The 21,240-nt window shown below is 41.8% G+C and overlaps 1 protein-coding gene across 1 annotated transcript in view; it reads right to left on the reverse strand.

Moving 5' to 3' along the window:
• Positions 1–19,365, reverse strand: part of Kcnh5 (potassium voltage-gated channel subfamily H member 5) — a 276,043-nt gene extending 256,678 nt beyond the window's left edge. The window contains exon 1 of the mRNA XM_021179089.2: positions 18,493–19,365. Within this exon, the coding sequence (XP_021034748.1) occupies positions 18,493–18,565 (73 nt within the window). The 5' untranslated portion in view covers positions 18,566–19,365. The remainder of the gene's footprint in view (positions 1–18,492) is intronic.
• Between the last annotated feature and the right edge of the window lie 1,875 nt (positions 19,366–21,240).

Genomic DNA, 21,240 nt, shown 5'->3' on the forward strand with positions numbered 1-21,240 from the left:
GTAGGGGAGTTGGGGGGGAGGGTATGGGGGACTTTTGGGATAGCACTGGAAATGTAAATGAAGAAAATACCTAGTTAAAAAAAATAGATACTCCTCTCCCTTTGGTGCACATTTTTTAAAAACACTGGCATTTGAGTTAAGTCTTCATTAAGAGACTAGTTAACAGGATCCCTCAGAGAACGCAGCTATCATGATGAGGAAGATTAGCTGCTTCCTGCAAAGATGAGTCAGAAAGCATAAATTCCTCTTTTAGTCCGCGGTGTCTTCATTTATACATGGCATCAATTATAATAGTCAGAAGTGATTTTCTTTTCTCTCTTAGCCCAGGTTAGGTTGCCCTCTCAAATCTATCTAATCATGCATGGTGACTGAAAGCCACGGCAGGCTGTGTGGCTGCGATTCTTCCTGATTCTCAGTCTCATATTCAAACCAACACCAACTCATCTTCTTGAAATACCATGTCTCTTCATGCAACTCAGGCAGCCCAGATGCTTACATCATCAGATCTCAAATCCAACCCCAGACTTATAAGCACCTCTCTTTCTAATATAAGCATATTGACCCTTTTTCCTAAAGTGCACACTGTTAGGTTTAGGTCAGTTCCTTTATCAATCCCAAAGTATGCTCACTGGCAATGCTAACTCTTTACTGTTACTTTTCCTGCACCCCTTTGCCTATCAAACACTTCAGGAGAACCTCAACTCTGCTTCCTCGATAGCACAGTCAGTGGAGACCACACACATCTCTCCACTCACGCATATCCTCTACTTGCACACAACATACAAGAGGTCGTCGAACAGAACATATTATATTTGGAATAATATATATGGAATAATATTGTAATGGAATAACATGCATTCTTCAAAAATAGGAAGCCCTGTCATTGGCAACAATGTGGGTGAGCTTTGGGGATATCACATTAGGTAAAATAAGTCAATGACAAATACTGCATTTGCCTTTGCATTTTCATATTACATAGGTTCCATTTTCATATAAAGTACAAAACTGAAACACACAAACAGAGAGGGAAAAAAATGGTGGTAAGTTACCAGGGACCAAAAGGGTAGGGTAACTGGACAGATGTAGTCAAAGGACACAAAACTAGTTAGCAATTGTAAGTTAGAGAGAACTACAGTTTCCATGGCAACTATAGTTACAGCAACACATTGTATATTTGAAAGTCCCCAAGGGGGTAGATTTTATTCTCAATAACAAAAAGATATGTGATGTAGTACATGTGTTAAGTAGCTCGATTTTGCTTCTCTACAATGCACTCATATACTAAAATATATTGTTTACCATAAATATGTACAGAATGTATATCTTTAATTGCCAATTTAAAAACCTTTTAAATTTGCTATATAATATATTATTTATTGATTGAAAAAGTTCCCAATGTCCTGGGAACAAGGATTCCATGTGCTTTAAAAAAGAAAAGGTAAGGTTGAAACCTTCCTGCTTGCTCAGATGGGCTTTTTCTCCTCCCAGAAACTGCTTAGAAAGCAGCTTTTTGTAAACAGGATAAGAAATGCACATGAAGTGTGTGTACACCCAAAGACACAGCCCCAACATTTTGTTAACAACACTTACTCCATGACGTGTACTGTTTCATCATCTGTTTCAATTTTGAAGTGTGCTAAACTTGACTGAATCAGTAGAAAGCCTGCCTTAAGCAACCCTCCCATGGCTTTGCCGACCAACCTACATCCTCAAGAGTCCTGTTTCAAAACACCTCTTAGGTTTAGAATCATAGCTCTGCTTCTTCCACTTTGGCTCTGCCATATCTTTCTGCTGCTGCTCAACCACTTTCCCCTGCTCTTCACAGGGACCATCTTGAAGACTACAGCTCAGCAGGGCAGCCATTGCTACCCACCAGGGGCTGATGTGCTTATACACTCACTAGTATCTCTATGTGACAAAACCATCAACAAAAGCAGGACGCCCCACTCTGATGCTGCATCCCTGATACCTAACCCAGGAAGCATCCTTATTCCCATCTTCCTGATTCACCAGCCACAAGTTCTAACTCCCGGCTGAGGTATGTACGTAGTCAAACTCATTCTGGGGGTTTCCAGTTCTCTCTCTCTCTCTCTCTCTCTCTCTCTCTCTCTCTCTCTCTCTCTCTCTCTCTCTCTCTCTCTCTCTCTCTCTCTCTCTCTCTCTCTCTCTCTTTTCTTTTCTTTAGATGGAAAAGCAGGTCAATTACAAGACTAGCCAAAGCAACCTGCAGAGAGGGCCTATTCCTCTTAGTGGTTTGGAGGCAGACTCGTTCATGGATAAGAAAATGGAAGTTCCAACCAAAATTGGGTAATGGATGTTTTGTATTGTTTCAAATCCATTTAAAAAATATCTACTGCATTACATCAGTAGCACTGAATATGGAGAGTTAGATGTTTCCCAGGTACACATTAGTGTTTGCTTACCCAACCAATCAGAACAGATAACTCAGAGAGAATTTTAAAGGCTGTCTTAAACTTTTAAAACAGTCTGGGAGATGTGTCTTCTGTTTGTCTTTGTGCTTCAAACTTGAGACTAGCCATTTAGACTATGAGAGTAAAGTCATTAGACTATGCCACTTCCTGTCCCTCTGGCTGGGTCTTAAGGATACGACTCTGGCCTTATGGAGGACAACTGTAAGAACTCTTGCTCTCATTTCTGAACATTTTATTAAAAAACGTAATTGAACAAATTTTCCGTATTGCTCATGTAAGAAGTCATCATCTGGTAAACGTTCGCAACAATCAAAGTCCTACTGATCATCCGTTTGCCACGTCCAGATTGAGTCTCAACATTACTGAGAGAGTAATACAAAAAACCTGGGGATTTCAATTAAAGTATCAGTTTCACATATACAAATTAGCAATAGTTATAAGCACCCCCTGGGTAATTATGGAGACTAATAATGAGTTATATAAGCAAAATCTTCATAAACTATTAGAGCAAAAAATCTTCATGCAATATTATAGCGTACTATTTGCAAGATATTTTTTTCCAACTGTGCTATGAGTGCAGAGACAGCAAGGAGTGTGCTTAGGAGGGTGTGTGTGAGCACCCACGAGTTCAAACACAGAACAACAGCAACAACAAAAACAAAAACACTTCTTCATGTTGGACCTACAAACTGAGTCCTGCACATTTATCTCAGGCAGAGGTAAATTACAAGTAAATAGCAAGTGAGAAATAAACACAGCTAAGTTAGAAGATATTGAGCCCATTTTATAAATTCGCATATGTATTAGGCAAAACACTGTGTGTATGCACAATGTTCATATTACTGTCTTCCTGAAGTCATACATTTCTTGTTTTAACAAATGAGAAATGTGGTATTATTAATAAATATTAAGAACAAGAGCAATTCTAATTAAAATTATTTCCCAGAAATGTTTAATTTCTTTCAGCTTTAAAGCAGAGTGGGTGAAGGAAATTTGATTATAAAGGTCTAGCTCACAGTAAAGGAGACAAGTTAGAATCTAGAAGATGGGATTATCCTAGACTGTCTTCAGCATGATATGGCTAAGGAAAATTCCCAGAATTCTAAGTGGCCATCATTGGCAGCAGCAGCAGCAGCAGCAACCAGTCTTAACAGGGAGTCTAGCTCAAGTGTGCCCTCACTTTCATAGCATGCAAAGCCATGGATTCCAGAATATTGAACTTTCCTTGGTATCCAACTCTTTGAGATGTTTGCACACAGGTCACTTCCAGAAGGCTCAGATACACAAATAATGGTTCTTGTGTGGTGCCTAAGAGTCAGGCATAATCGCCAGCCAGGAGGCTGGGATTTGAGAAGCTACAACTCTGTTCATCACCAGGTGATTAGATAGATTTCTTCAAAGGTTTGGGGCTTGAAAGTATAACCTGGCTTCATCTAAGATAGAAGTGGAACAAAACAATTAACTTGCCCTCAAGCTTAGAAACTTAAAATCCAAATATTTGATTCAGAATGCTTTCTGAGGGCCACTAGAAATGTGAAAAACTTTGGAGAGAAAGAAGAGAAAAAGTGTTCAGAGGCTCAAAAAGGAGAAGGGTGGGTAAAAGAGCACAGGAGTGGGCACAGGCACTGTAGTCTCTAGTGCTTTGTTGCAAGATGAGTTAACAGCACCTTTCCTTTTAAATGTAGGAAGAGAGAAGAGTTCTGATATTCTTATCCCAAAGAGAAGACACATATTTGATGTGATTGACAGTCATTAGACGGATTTGATCATCCTACCATGCATACATGCATCAAGACATCATGTTGGCCACATGAATTCATGTGCATACTTTATCGGTTAAAAGCAAGTATAAAGAACTGTAAGTGTCTGTAGAGATGATGACCACAGTTTCTCAGTCTTGAGTCCACGTTGAGTCAAGGAGCTTCAAGTGAGGAGCACAAGAGTTGCTCATTCTGGATCTCGTGCCTGGAGTTTCTGGTTTGGTTAGTCATCAAAGGAACCTCCAAACGTGAGTATTTGTTTTTAAATCTTTTCAAGTGGTTCCAATGTGCAGCCAGGGTAGAGCTACACTCGTCTTGTATACTAACTCCTGAATGCTGGCAACTGCAATAGAATCTTGATACAAGTGTCAAACGTAGAATTGCTAGATTATAATGTAGATGCACTTAACTGATTCCCTCAGGGTAGAAAGCAATAGATAGATAGATAGATAGATAGATAGATAGATAGATAGATAGATAGATAGATAGATAGATAGAGCTCAGGAGATAAGTCTCCCTCTCAACAAAGTCTGGGGTGCTTTAATCTGAGCCCTTATCTCTCACAAGACCACACCAGTATCACCTGGTAGAAGCAATACAGCATTTGGGACCCACCCTATCAGGACCTGTGGTTTGAAAAGAACCTAGGATAATAAGAGTACTATTGTGTCTGTCTTGCATACCTTCTCCTTCCTTTTCTACAGATGGAAAAGCATGTCAGGAAAGTTTCAGGACTAGACTGGTGAACACAGGCAAAGGGAGTCTGGTACCAGGAAAGGACAGAAGCGGGCATCACTGGCTGTGACTCTGTTCTATTCCTGTTTATCAATTGCATTGAGCTCTCACTTTGTTTGGCTTCATTTTAGCATAAAGAAGTATTTCTTCACAGAATGACTTCTTCGGGAGATAGGAAAATAACTACACTTGAGTTCACACTCCTACACATTAATCCCATCTATAAAGGAGACCAGAAATCCATGCTGACAGAAAGCTCTGAAATTGGAGCGGTCATAAGCTATCAGGGAAATGCCATAAAGTCTGCGTGGGCAAATTCTTTCCTTTCTACAGAGGTTCTGTTGAGGAGCAATGAGTAGGCTAGTTTTCTTGACTTCCCTGGTGCTCAAGTATATCTCTGTATGTGCATCATATTTTAGCTGGGGAAATGGCTTCATGGATAAAGTGCATGACAAACAAATGTGAGAATCTGAATTCAGGACCCGAAATCACATAAGGTCAGATGCTGTAGCAGACATCTGTAATCCCAGTGGTGTTTTAGTGATTTAGTGGAAGACAGGAGAATTTGCAGAGGCTCAGGGGCCAGCTAGCCTGCTGTACTAAAGAGCAAATGTGAAATTCTGTGTCAAAAGCAGGTGGTAGATGATGAATAATGCTGATATTGTCATTTTACATGCACACACTACACATATGTACATATACACACATGAGCACACAACACACATACACACATGTACACACACAATTTTTAAATGTTGAATATATTAAATATACACCGTATTTTTAAAGAGATACAGTAGAAAATAATGATGATAGAATGCCTTTGGGTGGTTAAACTACTATTCTTTCTCCCTCTCAACATTTTTATGCAAATTATCTTTGAGAGAAGTATTTCAGAGTATTAGCAAGAATTGTCAAATAAAATATTGAGAGGGAAAGAAGGCATGGGGCAGAGGTGAGAAATGACTTTATGAAAAGAAAATACTTTCACAATTGTGCAATTTTCCAAGGTCTACCGCAGCCAGTGAGGAAGGCCAACAAGGTATATATCTACATAAATTCATTCAGTCCTAGCTGGAGGGTCATGCCTCCTAGGAAACTGTGAAGTTATCCTAAAATGAGACTTGGGGGCTAGGGAGGCAGCTTACTCAGTAAAGGACTTGCAGTACAAGAATCACCACCTGAGTTAGATCCCACATTAAAAAGGCAGGTGCAGGGCTGCACGCTTTGAATCCCAGTTCAGAGCAAGGACCAGGGGTGAGAGTGGGAATAAACATGGGTAGGGAGGTGGGACAGAGAGGACAGAAGGCTGTAGGTGGAAAGGTGAAGGGTGAAACTTCCAGTTTCCCCATCTCAAAGAAAATTCCCCTACTCTCCTTTATACACAGATATGGAGCAGAATGCTTATCTGTCTGTCATCCTCCATACCTGCTGCCTAGGGACAACATCACTTGGCCTGAATTGTTCTACCAATGACATATATTGTAAAAATCCCATCCACTGTGTCCCCACTGCTACTCTCCCAGGCCAAACCACCATCCTTTCTGGCTTGGGCCCTTGCAGAGATCATGTACCTGCCCATTCACAACCTTCAAACAAGCACCCAGATATGTCCAGGGCTCTTTATATAGCTTCCAACTGCTCGTGCTCACTGTCATCCAACTATAGCTTCACACATGTACTCATGCATTCCCGTTTTCTCTCCTTGCGGGTGTTTGCATGTTTTCTCTTTGCCTACAGTTAAGCTTCTTCCCGGTTACCTTATATCACTTTAATAGCACTTCCTTAGTCAAGTCTCCCAAAATTGCCTTCCAATCAAAACTAGTCCCTGTTACTTGGGACCTCAGCATTCTTTCCTTTTCCTTCAAACCACCAGTCACCGATTCTAATTAGATGTTCTTTGTGTGTTTGCTGCACAGCTCCCCTACCCACCCCCTCCAGCCTCTGCACTTCCAGTCCCTGAGATCCGTGAGATCAGGAGACACATTAGCGCGTTCATCACAATATAGCCCAGCAATCTTTGCTGGGAGAATCAAATAAGCCTATCTACTCCTATTAAGACAGTCACAAAGTGATTACCATTACAAGGTAAGATTCAGATTTTATCTAGGAAGTACATGAGGACTCAGCTAGGCCTATTTCTTGAAAACTCTATATTATCAACAATAATTAATAATTATAATAGGCAAACTTAAGCACACTTCCCACTCTTTGAATAGCATCTGAAAACTTGTGAACCTGAGTCAGGGAGCCAATATTACTTTTCTGAGCTTGTCTTCTAGGTGAGTGATATTTATAGACATTTTTAAGTTTCATGTGGCAGTAACAGAAAAGTCCCTGAAGCATACATAGCACATTTTATTTGGGTTAAACAAAATCTTGATACATATGGCTTATAAAAGGCATACATAATTTATGTGTAATGTCCCCATGTCCTCATCGACAGTGTTGATTTCTGATGCATGCATTTTTTATTTATACAAAAGGCTGGTCTCTTTTATGTCCTTACAAAATACACCTTTTCCTACAATTCTATAACAATACAGCCAGTATATAGACACAGGTACTTTGTATGTAATTATTATCTAATAATACTGGCAACATTAAGCAGACCATCACTGTGGGAGTTTGAAATATGCAAAAAAAATCTGTTAATTTATTCAAACGTGTTCAGCTGTCATCAAAGATAAAAATATGCCTCCACGTTTCATCTCCTTCAAGATCAAAAGTGCATTTTCAAGTTTCTGTGTTTCTTTGATGGCGTTAACTTCATCATTCTCTACCTAGCCAATGTGGATCAGAACGCAGGAGCTATTTCAACATCTAGTCCTTAAATTTCACTGCTGGAAAGAATAGAACTGTTACAGAGAATATTTTTTCCACAAAAAAAAGTTCAGCAGTTAAATTGGTACTTGTGTGTGTTATATGTCTGTGTGTGAAGGTGTGTACCACATGCATGCATGCTGAAACCAGAGATCAATGTCACGTGCCTCTCTTTCTCTCTCTCTCTCTCTCTCTCTCTCTCTCTCTCTCTCTCTCTCTCTCTCCATCTTCTGTTGTTGAGATGGAGTCTCTCATTGAAGCTGCTTGCTGTTTCTCTAGACTGGCTAGCCATCAACCTCACCCGGATCTGCTGGGCTTCCTGTACTGAGATTACAGGTACACAGGCATACTCACTTTTCTCTGGGTGCTGGAGACCAACCTCAGGTCCTTATGCCTATACAACAAACACTTTATTCACTGGGCCATGGCCCCCCTCTCAATTTTCTCTTTTAATAGGATTGTTTTGCTCATGAGATCTATTTTGAAGAACTACGCTGGTCAGATTCATTAGTGCAAAGCACAGCTGCCAAGATTGCCTACATGATCCATTGACTCACAAAACATGAAACATTCACCTTGAGGTAGTTACTGACAACTTGTTACTGAGTCCTAGCCCAATGAAATGTCTTAATATACCTAAAGCTTTAAACATCCACCAGTTATATAATCTTGGGGAATAGGAGCTAAACCAGACCAGATATGTTTGCCAGGAGGGAAATGTGTTACTTATTTAATACTCAGGTTTCATTTTGATACTTACAAAATATACATTTTTTTTAAAAAAAAAAGTCTCTTTTGAAGGGGTTATATATTTTCTTCAAAGTTAACCTTTTATGACAATCAAACATCAACATCCATAAAACTAATGAAGAACTTCAACTAAAAGCCATCACACTTGCGCACATGATTAAAAAGGAAGGGGGGAGGAAAACAAAAAGGGAGGGAGTGGGGAGGGAAGGAGGGAGAAAAGGAAGGAAGAAAGAAGGAATCTTAGTTTGGTTCTATGCCGTGATAAACATCAGGATCAAAAGCAACTCAGGGAGGAAAGGGTTCACTTCAGCTTACAGCTTTCAGTCCATCCTGAAAAGAAATCAGAGCAGGAACTCAAGGCAGGAACCTAGAGACAGGAACTGAAGCAAAGATCACAGAGAAGCACTGCTCACCTGCTTGTTCTCCAGACTCACGTACAGCTACCTTTTCTTTTACTTCACAGGATCTGCTGCCCAGGGGTGTCAATGTTCCCAGTGAGCTGAGTCTCCTTTATCAATCATTAATCAAGAAAATGTCCCAACAGATGTGCTTAATAGGCCAATCTGATGGAGGTATTTTCTCAACTTAAGTTCCTTCTATTCAGATGAAAAGTTGTTGTTTTATTTTGATTGTTTGTTTGTTTGTTTGTTTCAGTTTCCTGTATTTTTCATTCTATGTTCTATCCAACAGGAGCTAGTTCTCAACCTGCGGGTTGTGACCCATTTGGAGGCTGAATGACCCATTCACAGGGGTTACCTAAGACCATCTGCATATCAGATATATTTTTAAATGTGTGTTGGTGTTTCACATGCATGTATGTCTGTGTGAGGGTGCCAGATCCTCTGGAACTAGACTTACAGACAGTTGTAAGCTGCCATGTGGATGCTGGGAATTGAACTTGGGTCCTCTGGAAGAGTGGCCACTGCTGAGCCATCTCCCCAGCCCCTGCATACCAGTTATTTATATATGGATTATAACAGTAGCAAAATTACAGTTATGAAGTAGTAACAAAAATAATTTTCTTGTTAAGAGGTCACCACAACATGAGGAACTGTACTAAAGGATCGTGACATTAGGAAGGTTGAGAATCAGCGAGCTGGATGTCTAAGGTAAAGACTGTTATCTACAAGTTAAACTCACTTTCCTCCCTGGGACATTTCACAGGGCAGGTTACAGAGAGATGGTAGTTCCTGGTGTGTGCTCTGTCTTTACAGAGTGTCCAGGTACTGGGGCAATCCAAGCTGACACTTCCTTTACTCTAAGTAATACCTTGTTGTCTGGAGGTTGCAAGGTGGTGTTCCAGTGTCTTCTTTATTCTTTTGTCTGTTGGGTTTTGTCTACACATTAGGAAACTCTTGATCAATTAAGTCCAGTGGTTTAAAGCTCAGTTAATGACTTTAGAGGCTTCCAGCTATTTAATAATTTGCCCTCATTTGGGTTACAAAATGGTAGAAAAATCTCCCAAATCTTACCTTATCATATATATATATATGAAAAGCAAGTCTGTATTAAGCCCTGTCTTTGAAGCACAATGTAATATCTGGGACCTGTTTTTCCCCCACCCCCACCCCCACCCCCATCTCCTCCGTAGCCTTTCCAGGCCCAAGATAAAACTCTGAAAAGCTTTGATGTAGCAGTACAAAGTGAGGCCAGGGAATGATGGAGAGATGGCAGTCAGGGGAGAAGGTTCGAAGCCTTGGAAATACCTACCCAGCAGAGTGTCATAAAATTACCAGCTACCCTGAAGACAGTTCTCCCAGCTGACCCAGGTTGTTTTGGGTATGGATGAGAGAGTCTCCCTAATTTGGTCCTCACTCCTGGAAGCCTTGTTTCTGAGCTCAGCTAAGGAGGCATTCTCCTTTGAGTATTTTATTCATATACGTTGAGTACATAGGAAGTTAGCTATGGTCTGAGTCTGCTTATGAGGCCCCTAAGTTCAAGCACTGTGTACACAGCATCTTTAGAAGCAACAAAAGAAATGGGTGGCAAAAATCCTTATCCTTCAGCTTTATCATGTTCTTGGGGGGTTAAAACTAGCATTGCAATGAGTGGGAAGTCAAATACAAACCTAAGATTTCTAGACAGAAGGACAAAAGTGTGTAAGCAGTCTTAGACTACCGTGATGAAATGCCACAGAAAATTGATGGATTTGACATGAAACATAAACATGTGGCCAAGTCTGGCCACAGTTTAGATGACATGTGAGAAGAACAAGAAGAGAAACTCCAGATGCCACAGCCCACACAAGACAAAGAAGACAGAAGCCAAACCCTGACTTCAGACAAGCCTTTTCTGGAAAGTGGGATGGGGATGAGCAAAGGAGCAGTGGAGAGAGGAACATAATCCACTGAGGACCAGGAAGGAGAAGAAAAGATGAGGGAATGGAGACAGGGTCTAATAAAGGGGAGAGAGAGAAAAATGTAAAGTTGTGAAAGGAACAGAATCTGCATGTGAGGAGGATGGGATGAGGAGGTGCTGTCTGAAGTCTCACAGAACCTTAACAATCCAGAGGAAAGCACTTTGATGAGAGGAATGCTCAGGAGCTGGAAATTCTCTGATGCAAAGAAATTTAGAAAGAGATGGCAAAGCAAAATTGAAGAAATCAGCCATAGCTGGGGTGTCCGAAGATTTAAACAACTAATAACTGACAGCACCAATACACACATTTCCAAGGGCTCAATGCTGTCCTTGCACTTGGCACATATTTAACCATCATCCTAACTATGCAAACCAGGTCCTGTTGTTTGTCACCTGTGAGGATACAAGGTGTAGATAAGGCAATGATGTCATAACAACATGCACATAAAGAAAGATACCACCATGGCATTGTTCTGCATCACTTTCTAGCACATAGTAGATATTCAATAAGATTCTGTTGTATCATTAAGTAATTCACCATAAATTGCATGAAGGTTGAGAAGAGAAGTAGTCACTGTCTTTAGACATTTGTCCTCAGACTGTCTAGTCTCCAGTGCAGAGCCCCACTATCCTTACAATGTCATAAGGTACACAAAATTGAGTTCTTTGTTCTTTAATTTATCCCCCAAATTAAAGGAATTGCATAGACAGAAAGGACTAGGAAAAAGGGTACCTTTTCCCTACAATGCAAGTCAGTTGATCAATATTTAGTTACATCTGGCTATCAGCAACTGGCTTGCTGGACTGTAAGCTTCTTTGACCGTCAGGAAAACTCTGTTAAGCAGGCAAGGACTGATTTCCAAAGACAAAACTTGTTTCCAAAGATCAATAAGTTCTAGCTACAAAGTTGTTGAAAATAATTTAATTAGAATATGAATATTGATAAGCACTTCTTAAAATATCAATAAGTCCAGCATTTTAGCCCCTGGAGATTAAAATGAAAATGATAGAGAATGTTTCGTTTGCACAACAATTTGGACTAGGATACAAGCGTGCTCTCATGGGTACTGCTGATTCGTCCTACGCTATATGATTTCCGTCTTCAGATACACACAGTGAGTAAATAAACATCTTCAGCTACATAATCACTTAGTCAATTCCCTTCACGGACATGGTCAAAACTGTTTGGAAGAATCAATTATGAGCTTGGTTACTTTAGGAGTCAAAATCAAATTGCACTTACTCAACCAGCCTTTTCTGTGTACTGCATGGGGGTAGGGGAGGTGACAGAAATGGGGCACAGGGGTGACCTATGTCCTTGAGGAGTTGCCATCATGTCCCAACACTTAATGACCCTGTATATCCAGCATTCTAACTAGAAACTTCTAGGAGTCTACTTCGAAGCTCAGATCTCAAATAGCTTACTTCTCAAAATTCATAGGACTTTCATTATATTTAATAGTGACATTTCTCTGATTGAATCAGAGCCCCTAAAAAGGACAAAAATCATTTTTAGTAAAATTTCAAATTGCTTTTAAACCATTTCTTCATTTCTATATTTTGCCCATTTTTTTTAGTTTCTTTCCATATGAAAACTGACTATATTACAGAGGTATTGCCTACACTTCAGACAAGTGTATCACTGCAAATGTTAGGTCTGAGTATCCACATGTAGCCAAATGCTAACGCAATGTCTAACATACTAATTGTGATAATAATCATAGCAGCCTTAACTTGATGAAATATTCTAGGTCTGGCCTCTTACACCACTGGTAACGCATCCTTATGACCAGAAAACTGAACCTCTCAGAGTAATACATTTCTAATCATGCCTCTCGGAATTTAACAACCTGGGGAACTTTGAAGATAATTTGTTTTAGCTTTGAACTTTATTTTCAAATTTTGGGAAACATCAAAAGGCTAGAATTACACATAGGCTATGGAAATAACTATAAATCTGTGCTCTCTCTTTCAATGAAAGTGCAGTTATGAACTGACTCTACCTCAAGTCTAGTGTAAGTTATACAAAAACATCTGTTTAGGAAAAATTCTTCTGAAATAGTAAATATGCAGCCATCTCCCTGGGATTAAACCATTATACATATGGAACTTTGCTGGAAACTTTGTATTTCACATATATTGCCATTATACCAAAAATGTGTGCTATAATTAAATTTTCATTTCAAAGAATAAATTCCCTATTAGTCTAAACAACATGTTATGAGTGTCACATTATAATTATTCATGATGTGTGATTAGCCAATGTAACATGTTAATATTTACTATTTTATTGCTATCATATTTGTTTAGCCTTAAAACAATTGTCACCAATTTAAATAAACTTGTAATAATTAAAAGAAATAAGTACCTTGTTTCACTGAACTTTCTTGTTTGCCCTATGTTTTATGTATTTCCTTTTATCCACAAACACTACGTAGGTTCTCCTCCACCCCTGTCATAATTGTAGGGGTCTAGAAGAAGAGAGAGAAAAGGAAAGATGCTGGCTAATCACTAATTGTGGCGGAACCTACAGTGACCTCTTGTGGTAAATGGTAACCACAGAAGCTTGGTGGCCACACAACCTCGCCTAGGCTCACTCTGGGGAGTGTGAGCCACAGCTCCTTCAAGAGAGCATTACAATGAAAGTTCAAGATGACTGTTGGCTAAATATTAAAGCATCAGAGTGGAAATCCACTCAGTCATTACCAACTACTACTGCCTTCTACTAAAAATATAATGGATTATTTTTTAGAAGAATGTCTGAAAGAGGGTTAAGTAAATGGATTTCTTATATATTCTACTTCTGAAATCCAGCAAAACATAGGCACTAGTGAAGGCAAGAGCATGCAGGGGGAGCAGGAGCATGCAGGGGGAGCAGGAGCATGCAGGGGGAGCAGGAGCATGCAGGGGAGCAGGAGCATGGGGGGGGAGCAGCCCTTAGCCAGCAGTACACATGCTCATTATGTAATGTGGTGCAGGCTCAGAAGTGAGATGATGCTCTTGGTTATTCGTCAATATAATTTAGGAAGTGGTCGGTATAATTTCAACCTCTTCGATATTTTAAACATTTAAGTGGTGCATTATAAGACTTGGGTAAACCAATGCTTCAAAACCAATATGTGGTTTTATCAATATTTCCTGAACAGTGTCTTAACTGTAACAGAAAGCCATTCAAGAAAAAAAAAATATATATATATATATATATATCAATAACTTTTTAACATCGCCAGCCAAAACCATTTGCCTACCACTGTTCCCTTCAGGTTGGGTCATGATTAAGCTGTTTTTCCTGTTTTGTTTTGATACCAAACCACTCTTTCTTCTCCTGGGGGGTTCTGTTAATACCACCTTGTCTCTAAATGTCAGGTACAGCATGAAAACAATTTTGGAATCATTTTACAAGGAAGAGGTGACAGAGTAAAGAAAGTGCCTGTGCAGCCTGCTGTCTCTAGAAAAAAAATGGAAGATTGAAGCTACTGAGGACCTCTTGAAAGATGAGCTGCTCCTAAAGCACTCTCCTCTCTGTTTTCTTCTTCCCTTAGTCCTGCTCCTCCTAAGAGAAAAACAACACTTCTGGATTTTCATAAAAGAGAGAAATCCTTAATTTTTAATAGTACTTTAATATTAGTGGATAACCTCACATCAAAAATATTATTTGAATTTACAATTTTTCAAAAACAGCAATGTAATTTACCATCACTCAAACTAGCCATAGCTAGATACTCATTAGGAATTCAGGAAGAACACACGGGTAAGATATGCTGCCCATGAGAATGGGAACATTGAGCGTTTTAACATGTTTTGTCTTTTGAAACTAGTATTCCATCTAAAAGTCTCTCAGGTATTTAACTCTACCTGTGATTTTACAACTCTTTACAACCTAGTGTTTACTAAAAAAATAGCTTGCATGAACACTGACCATATAAAGATGGAGGAGCTCCTGACAATGCCAAACATAGATTTGGTCCATAGCTACTCAGGAAAGGAGTCAATAATGGCGCTGTTCATGTGTCATGAACTTGACCACAGTTATCAAGCCCTCCCTTCATAGCTTATTTTGATCCAAATAGTCAAATCTACAGTTAAACGTCACTATAGTTAACAATCCGATAGTTCAGACCAATTAATAGGACTGTTTCTAACACAAAGCAATGATAATTGCTCAAGGAGGTAGATGTGCCATTTTCTCTAATCTGAGTATCCTACATTGAACCCAAGTATTGAAATGCTACACCACAGTCTATAAATATGTCAATCAAAATCTAAAATCTATTTTAATGCTTACCTAAACATTCCTGTTGTCTTTATAATTTGACCTTTACAAATTCTTGCAAAAATAGTAAGCTCTCTGTGTTTTCAAGTTAAGGATTATCATATTCCTTTTATTTGTTTTATCAAGTCTTTAATCTTAAAACTTAAGGGGAGAATTCCTTGCTTCTCCTATTTTGAGAGTTGGCAAAAAAAAAAAATTTATGCATCCACCCTACACGATGGCTCACACTGCGTTCTTTTAGAGACATAGTCACCACTAACAACTTGAATTCTGGTCTTTAGGAGGAGAAAGCAGAGTAAAACAGCAGCAGAGAGGCCATCATGGTGGCACTGTCCCTCAATACACTACAGATGAGGGCTTCGAAGTTTGATTATAAAATTCTGAGCTTTAAAACCTCTGTGCCAATATGACATTCCCCTTGCTCATTTGGTCTGCATTTCCAAAAAAGTTGTCTGGTAGAATCCTAGCTGCCGGGGCTCTCATGGACAAAAACAAATGTTTAATATTCTCTCTCTCTCTCTCTCTCTCTCTCTCTCTCTCTCTCTCTCTCTCTCTCTCTCTCCCTCTCTCTATCTCTATCTCTATCTCTCCCTCCCTCCCTCTCTCTCCTTCCTCTCTCTCCATCTCTCTCATGTGTGTACCTGTGCCTTTGTGTGTACTTGTGTCTCAGTACCTATGTGTGACTGTGTGTCTCTGTCTCTGTGTGTGTGTGGTTTTGGTTTTCTCACCATCTCTCTGTCAGTTTGTGTGAATTATGCACTTTTTTTCCTCCCCCATGTCCATCTCTATGTCTGGGTGGATGTCTGGTGTTTATCTGACTCTATGCAAGATTTGATCTTTTCAAAAGAAAACGGTCTTGTCTGAGTGAGGAAGCTCATCACTATAAAATGCAGCCTCTGTTTCCAGAGTTCTTACATCACCTGGGAAGGCTGCCTCCTTGACTCCCTCAGCTAGAGCTCTGCCAGCAGTGCATTCCCAATATTCTTAAGTTGGCGAATGATTAAATCTCCAGTGTGACAAACCTGATCCATCTCTGAGAATCCTAGAGGGAATTTTATCTGTTGCTCATAATTAAACAATCTCTTAGGATAAGTTTTTCAATTTCTCTGCCAAATTGGGTAGAAATGACAACTGGAAGGCCCTTCCCCCATAAATGGATAGACCAATCGCATACTGCAGTTCTCAATTCAGGTACTTGCTGAGGCCTTCCAGTCCTTACTACATATAGACGTGCATAACTCTCAAGTCTCTAACACATGCCCAACAAAATCCCAAGGTTTTACATCCGACAACTATTCAAAGTTGGGCATAAACAATGAAAGGTGGGATCCCTAAGTGTCAAAGCAGGTAAATCTCACTCATACTTGCCGTTAACCAGGGAAAGAAGCACTAAATTAATGAAAGCATTCTAATCCCAGAGTGTAAATAAGATAAAAATATCCTTATGTTGTGCGGTAGATATAAAGTGGAGATGAAGGGAGGAGACAGATCTGAGCCACACGACGTAAACCATCATTTCATGTCACATTTGACAGAAACGTATTCTATGACCATCTCATCTCTGGTCCAACCTGAGAAAGTTGTGGCTGATACTGCTACAATGATAAACTTCAATCCGAGACTTCTCATTGTGTCTCTCTTCACCTCAGAGGGTGGCAGGGAGTCTATGGGTCTGGTATTCTAAGGTCTTCCTCAGAAACTTCTCTCAAAAACCAAAAGGCATGAAGTAGAATAAATCAAGAAGATGAGAAATTTGGAAGAAAAGCACCGTACGTCTGTAAATAGCTGATTCTAGTAACCTTTAAATTCCACGCAGCAATTGATAGTCTTAACAGTAATGTTCCCTGTATTCTAGATTTCTATAAGATATTCATAAAAGAAGACAATGGGTTAATATAGAAGTTTCATGCCATTATGAACTTCTATTTTAATTTATATTGTTATAAAACCTGAAAGTGCATATGAACCTCACACTAGCGTAGCTAAAAATATTACAGGGATTAAAATGACTGTGCAGTACTATAAGCTATTTTTTTAATCCAAATGTGTCACTGCAGCTCTATACTTACACAGAATCACACACTGACTAACATGGAAGAAAGATTCACAAGGCTCCAACCCAAACTCCAAGGTGAACATCTAAAGAAAACACCGGTTATTCCAATTCCAAGGATGCCTCTGCAAGCCTAGTTTTCAGAGAGATGCTAATCCAAGAAGTGGTGTTGTCTAAGCTACCACTCTATCCAGTTATTTGCTATCATTTGTGTGTGTCCCTCTAACCCACAGCCAAAGATCTTAGCCACATGGCCCACACTGAACCTCCTGTGCAAGGCTCCCAAATACACTTAGTTCCCACTTAGACAGAACAAAGGATCACAGAACCCTCACAGAACCTTCCAACTGTTTTCTGACTCAAATCCATGTGCAGAATTATATTCTCATGGTTCTCCAGAAAGAGGTTCCGAAGAGAAACCCTTAAATGATACTCCATACAGTTTGCTTGTGGAGTTGAAAAATTATGTAAAAGAGTTTTTAAAACAAACAATTAAAAGATGCATAAACCCAGTAGATCAAATTTGTATAATCCGATCACGCATAAATGGATGGTATTTTAAAGGCACTTCAGAGGCAGGGCGCCTTCATGTGCAGGAGCAAGGTAGAGTGGTATTGTTCAAATCTTTTTTCCAAGTGCATTGAAAGTGCAGAAACTATGGCTTTATTTCTACCCTTCTCCTCGACAAGTGCAATAGGCAAGATGTAACCTATAAACTAACACGCAATGAAGAAAACAAATAAAACGTGAAACTTTAAACCAAATTTAATCCGAGTAACTGCCTTCCCATTTTCCAAGCATTGGCTGTTTAGGATTCAATTCCAACTACTCGCCCTAAGGCAGGGTACTTTCAGTTGTGCACAGTGGGTCCAAAAGCCATCCTAGTAACTTAAATTTGATGAAGTGGCCACTTTCCCAGTCATTTCCAACTTAAAAGGAAAGCTTCCTCCAAAAACTGGCTCTAAGAATTTGGTCAGCGCTTGCAGCTTGTTTGGGGAGCGATGGGACAAGGAGCGATTCATCATCAAAGTGAAATTCAAAGCTATTTTGATGGACCTCCACTCTACCCACCCCCTTTCCTAGCTCCTACTCTAAGGTCTGGACAGGTGGGAGGGGGTACATCTCTCTTAGGAAACAGATGTAACTTAAGTCCCTCCACCACCTCCTTCCCGGCCCCCACCCACCCTAAGCCACCAGGTACCACTGCCTACACCCCCTCCCCCCTTAGGAGAGGGATGGGATGGGCAGGACGGGGGCGCCGTGGGCGGGATGAAGGTGGGGAATGTTCTGAACTGCAACTCTCCTTACCACTGGAGCGCCTGACGATGTTCTCCAAAAATGTGTTCTGCGGAGCCACCAGCCCTCTCTTGCCCCCCGGCATCCTGGGTCTGGAAAGCAGCGGCCAGGATCCGCGGCGGGGGAGGGGGGGAAGCAGGAAGAAAAGGTGGAAGAAGAGGAGGAAAAGGTAGTGGAGATGGTGCTGAAAGAAAAGGGGGCGCGGCGGCGGCGACGGGGTCCCCTGAGTGTGTCTCCAGCCCGACCCGGATGAGCAGCTCTGGGAAGGAGGACCAAGCAGTTCATGGTAGTAGCGCTCCCCCGGCCGCCGCTGCCCAGACTGTGGCGGTGCCGCACACGGGGCTGGGGAACTGCAGGCTCCGCCGGGCACAGTGCGCCTGCGCCGCCCCCGCTGTCGCTGTCCCGCCGGTGCTGATGCTGAGGCTGATGCTGAAGATGCTGCCTGGGAGGCAGGAGCCCGGACGCGGGCTCAGCATTTCTCCCTCTGCCCCGCGCCCGGGCTCTGGGAGAGAGCGAGGAGCAACTCGACTTCCCTCTCCCCACCCCTAGCCCAGGCTAAGACCCCATTCCTTAGCTCTCTGCTCCCTCGGTCTCCTAGCCCACCCTTCTCACTCAGCTGTTTCACAGCTGCCCAGGGCAGCCAAAGTTCTATCCAGGCTTTGCGAGCGCCTAGTGGCTGCTCCTTTCTCCACGAAGATCCAGACAAGTGCTCGCTGGCTGGTGCGGGCTGTTGTTCGCGAGGCAGGCACCAGAGAGGGAAATGGCAATCTCTGGGGAGAGCGGGTCACATCTCAGCTTCTCCTGCTGCCGCCGTCCGAAACCCCAGCAGCTCCGGAGAACTCGGTCCTGGGGCCGAGATGTAAGAGGGCTCCTGCTCTAGCCCAGGCTGTGCGCCGAGTAGGAAGTGACTGGGTGGCGCTCAGGGACGGGGAGCAGCCACCTGACGCTGCTACCGCCCCCCTCCGGGCTCTGGCGCCTGAAGCCTCCACACGGGCGTTTTCTACACCCTGAGAAACCCCACTATTTGGAGCAGAAGCCAGATGGAATATGAGAGCAGAGCTGGCACCCAGAATGGCCCTGCGCCCCAGGCTGGATTTGGCGCGCGAGGGGTGGGGAGGGAGGTTGGCTCTGACACAACCTCTGGAGAGCTTCCCCAGGGCTGCTAAGTACAGGAGAACAGGAAGCCAGATCCCCCTACCCAAACTTGAAAAAAGAAAAATAAGAGTTCACTTGATGCTTGATGCCAGCAGTCCGAAGAGAGAGTCAACAATTCAGTCAAGAGCGAGAGCAACCGGCAGCGCTTGCGTGGAAAAGTGGTACAAGCTGAGAGAATAAAGCTGCGCAAGGCTGGGGAGAGGCCGGCCGCCCTCCTCTACATTCAGGACCTGGACTGGAGTGGGACTGTTAAAAAGCGGTCCAAAAGCAGGGGGCAGCCACACGAAAGGGAAATTTCCACAAGTGATAAAGGGACCGGAAGACATGAAAAGAAAGGGGGGGCCCAAGGAGCTTAGCAGCTCCTTCTTTTATGAAAGGCACTGTTTTTGCTCCAGGTTACAGCATCACCATCCCCTAAGAAGTCTTGACATGCAAATTTGGGGAGCTTATCCCTAAGTAGGGGCACTAAGAACTCTGAGGATGGAGTTTATCAATCTGTTAGTAATAAGCCCTCTGCCTAAATATGATACCCAAGCCACAAGCGTAGGGCAACCCTAAGCTTCCCTTTAGCAGACTCCACCTGGGCCTGTGGAGTCAAGAACCCTCTGGGAACAGAAAAGGCTCTGAAGGGGGGGGGGGAGGGTAAAGGTTAGTTGAATGATACATCTTGGTTGCTGGGGTCAAGAGCAACCCAGGGCGAGGTAATCTTTGTGGAAATGATCGCCTGTCAAACAGAGGGCATCCTGAGAGTAAGAGCAGCAGCATCTCCTTGCTACCTAGGGGCCTGTGACAGTGAAATACTCCTCCCTCATTGCCATTCACTGGCCTTTAAAGTGCTCTCCCTAGCTCTCCGTCTCTCTGTCTGTCTCTGTCTGTCTCTTGCTCTATCTATCTATCTATCTATCTATCTATCTATCTATCTCTGGCAGAGAGTTAAATGTAAAGCTAGGATCCAGGTTTTACCCTTCGGTAATTTTTCTTTCCTCCAAAATTTCAGCTCCCCACCCAGAGCCAGGGCAGCTGCACAAATTTGAAAGGTGGACATGCCAAAAGTTAGTTCCATGGAGATTCCTTCTGGGGGAAAATGAAAACACTGTGGACTGATGCTGGTTCATTCCAGCCTTCCATCTAAAGCAGATAGATTGCCTCAACTCATCCAGGTACCCTCAGCTAAGTAACAAGAGACTACAACACAGACGGAAGCCATGCACTGAGCTTGCCCCAGACTGTAGTCAGTAATGCATGCAAGGATGTATATCCTTTGGGTTGGGCCACAGGAATAACAAGGATTTCACAACCAGACCCATCACTACAACCCCAATTTTAAACACATACTTCATTTCCCCTTCTGCTGTGTCTTACATGACCTGTGCTTAAAAGATCCCAGATTACTCAGCTGTTGGTGGAGTGCTGAATATACAGACATAATACTTGAAAATACAAGCATCTCTATTGCAAGGTTTCTATCCTTGACTTGTAGCATGATAGGGCAATTCTACCATCAACACTGACAGGGAATATTTTCAGCCTATATGTTCTTTTGCACATCCTCAGCTGCCCACATCTCGCCTCTGGATATTGATTTGAAGTCCCAGCTTCCCAGCG

Source organism: Mus caroli, chromosome 12, assembly GCF_900094665.2.
Source record: "Mus caroli chromosome 12, CAROLI_EIJ_v1.1, whole genome shotgun sequence".
Taxonomy (NCBI): domain Eukaryota; kingdom Metazoa; phylum Chordata; class Mammalia; order Rodentia; family Muridae; genus Mus; species Mus caroli.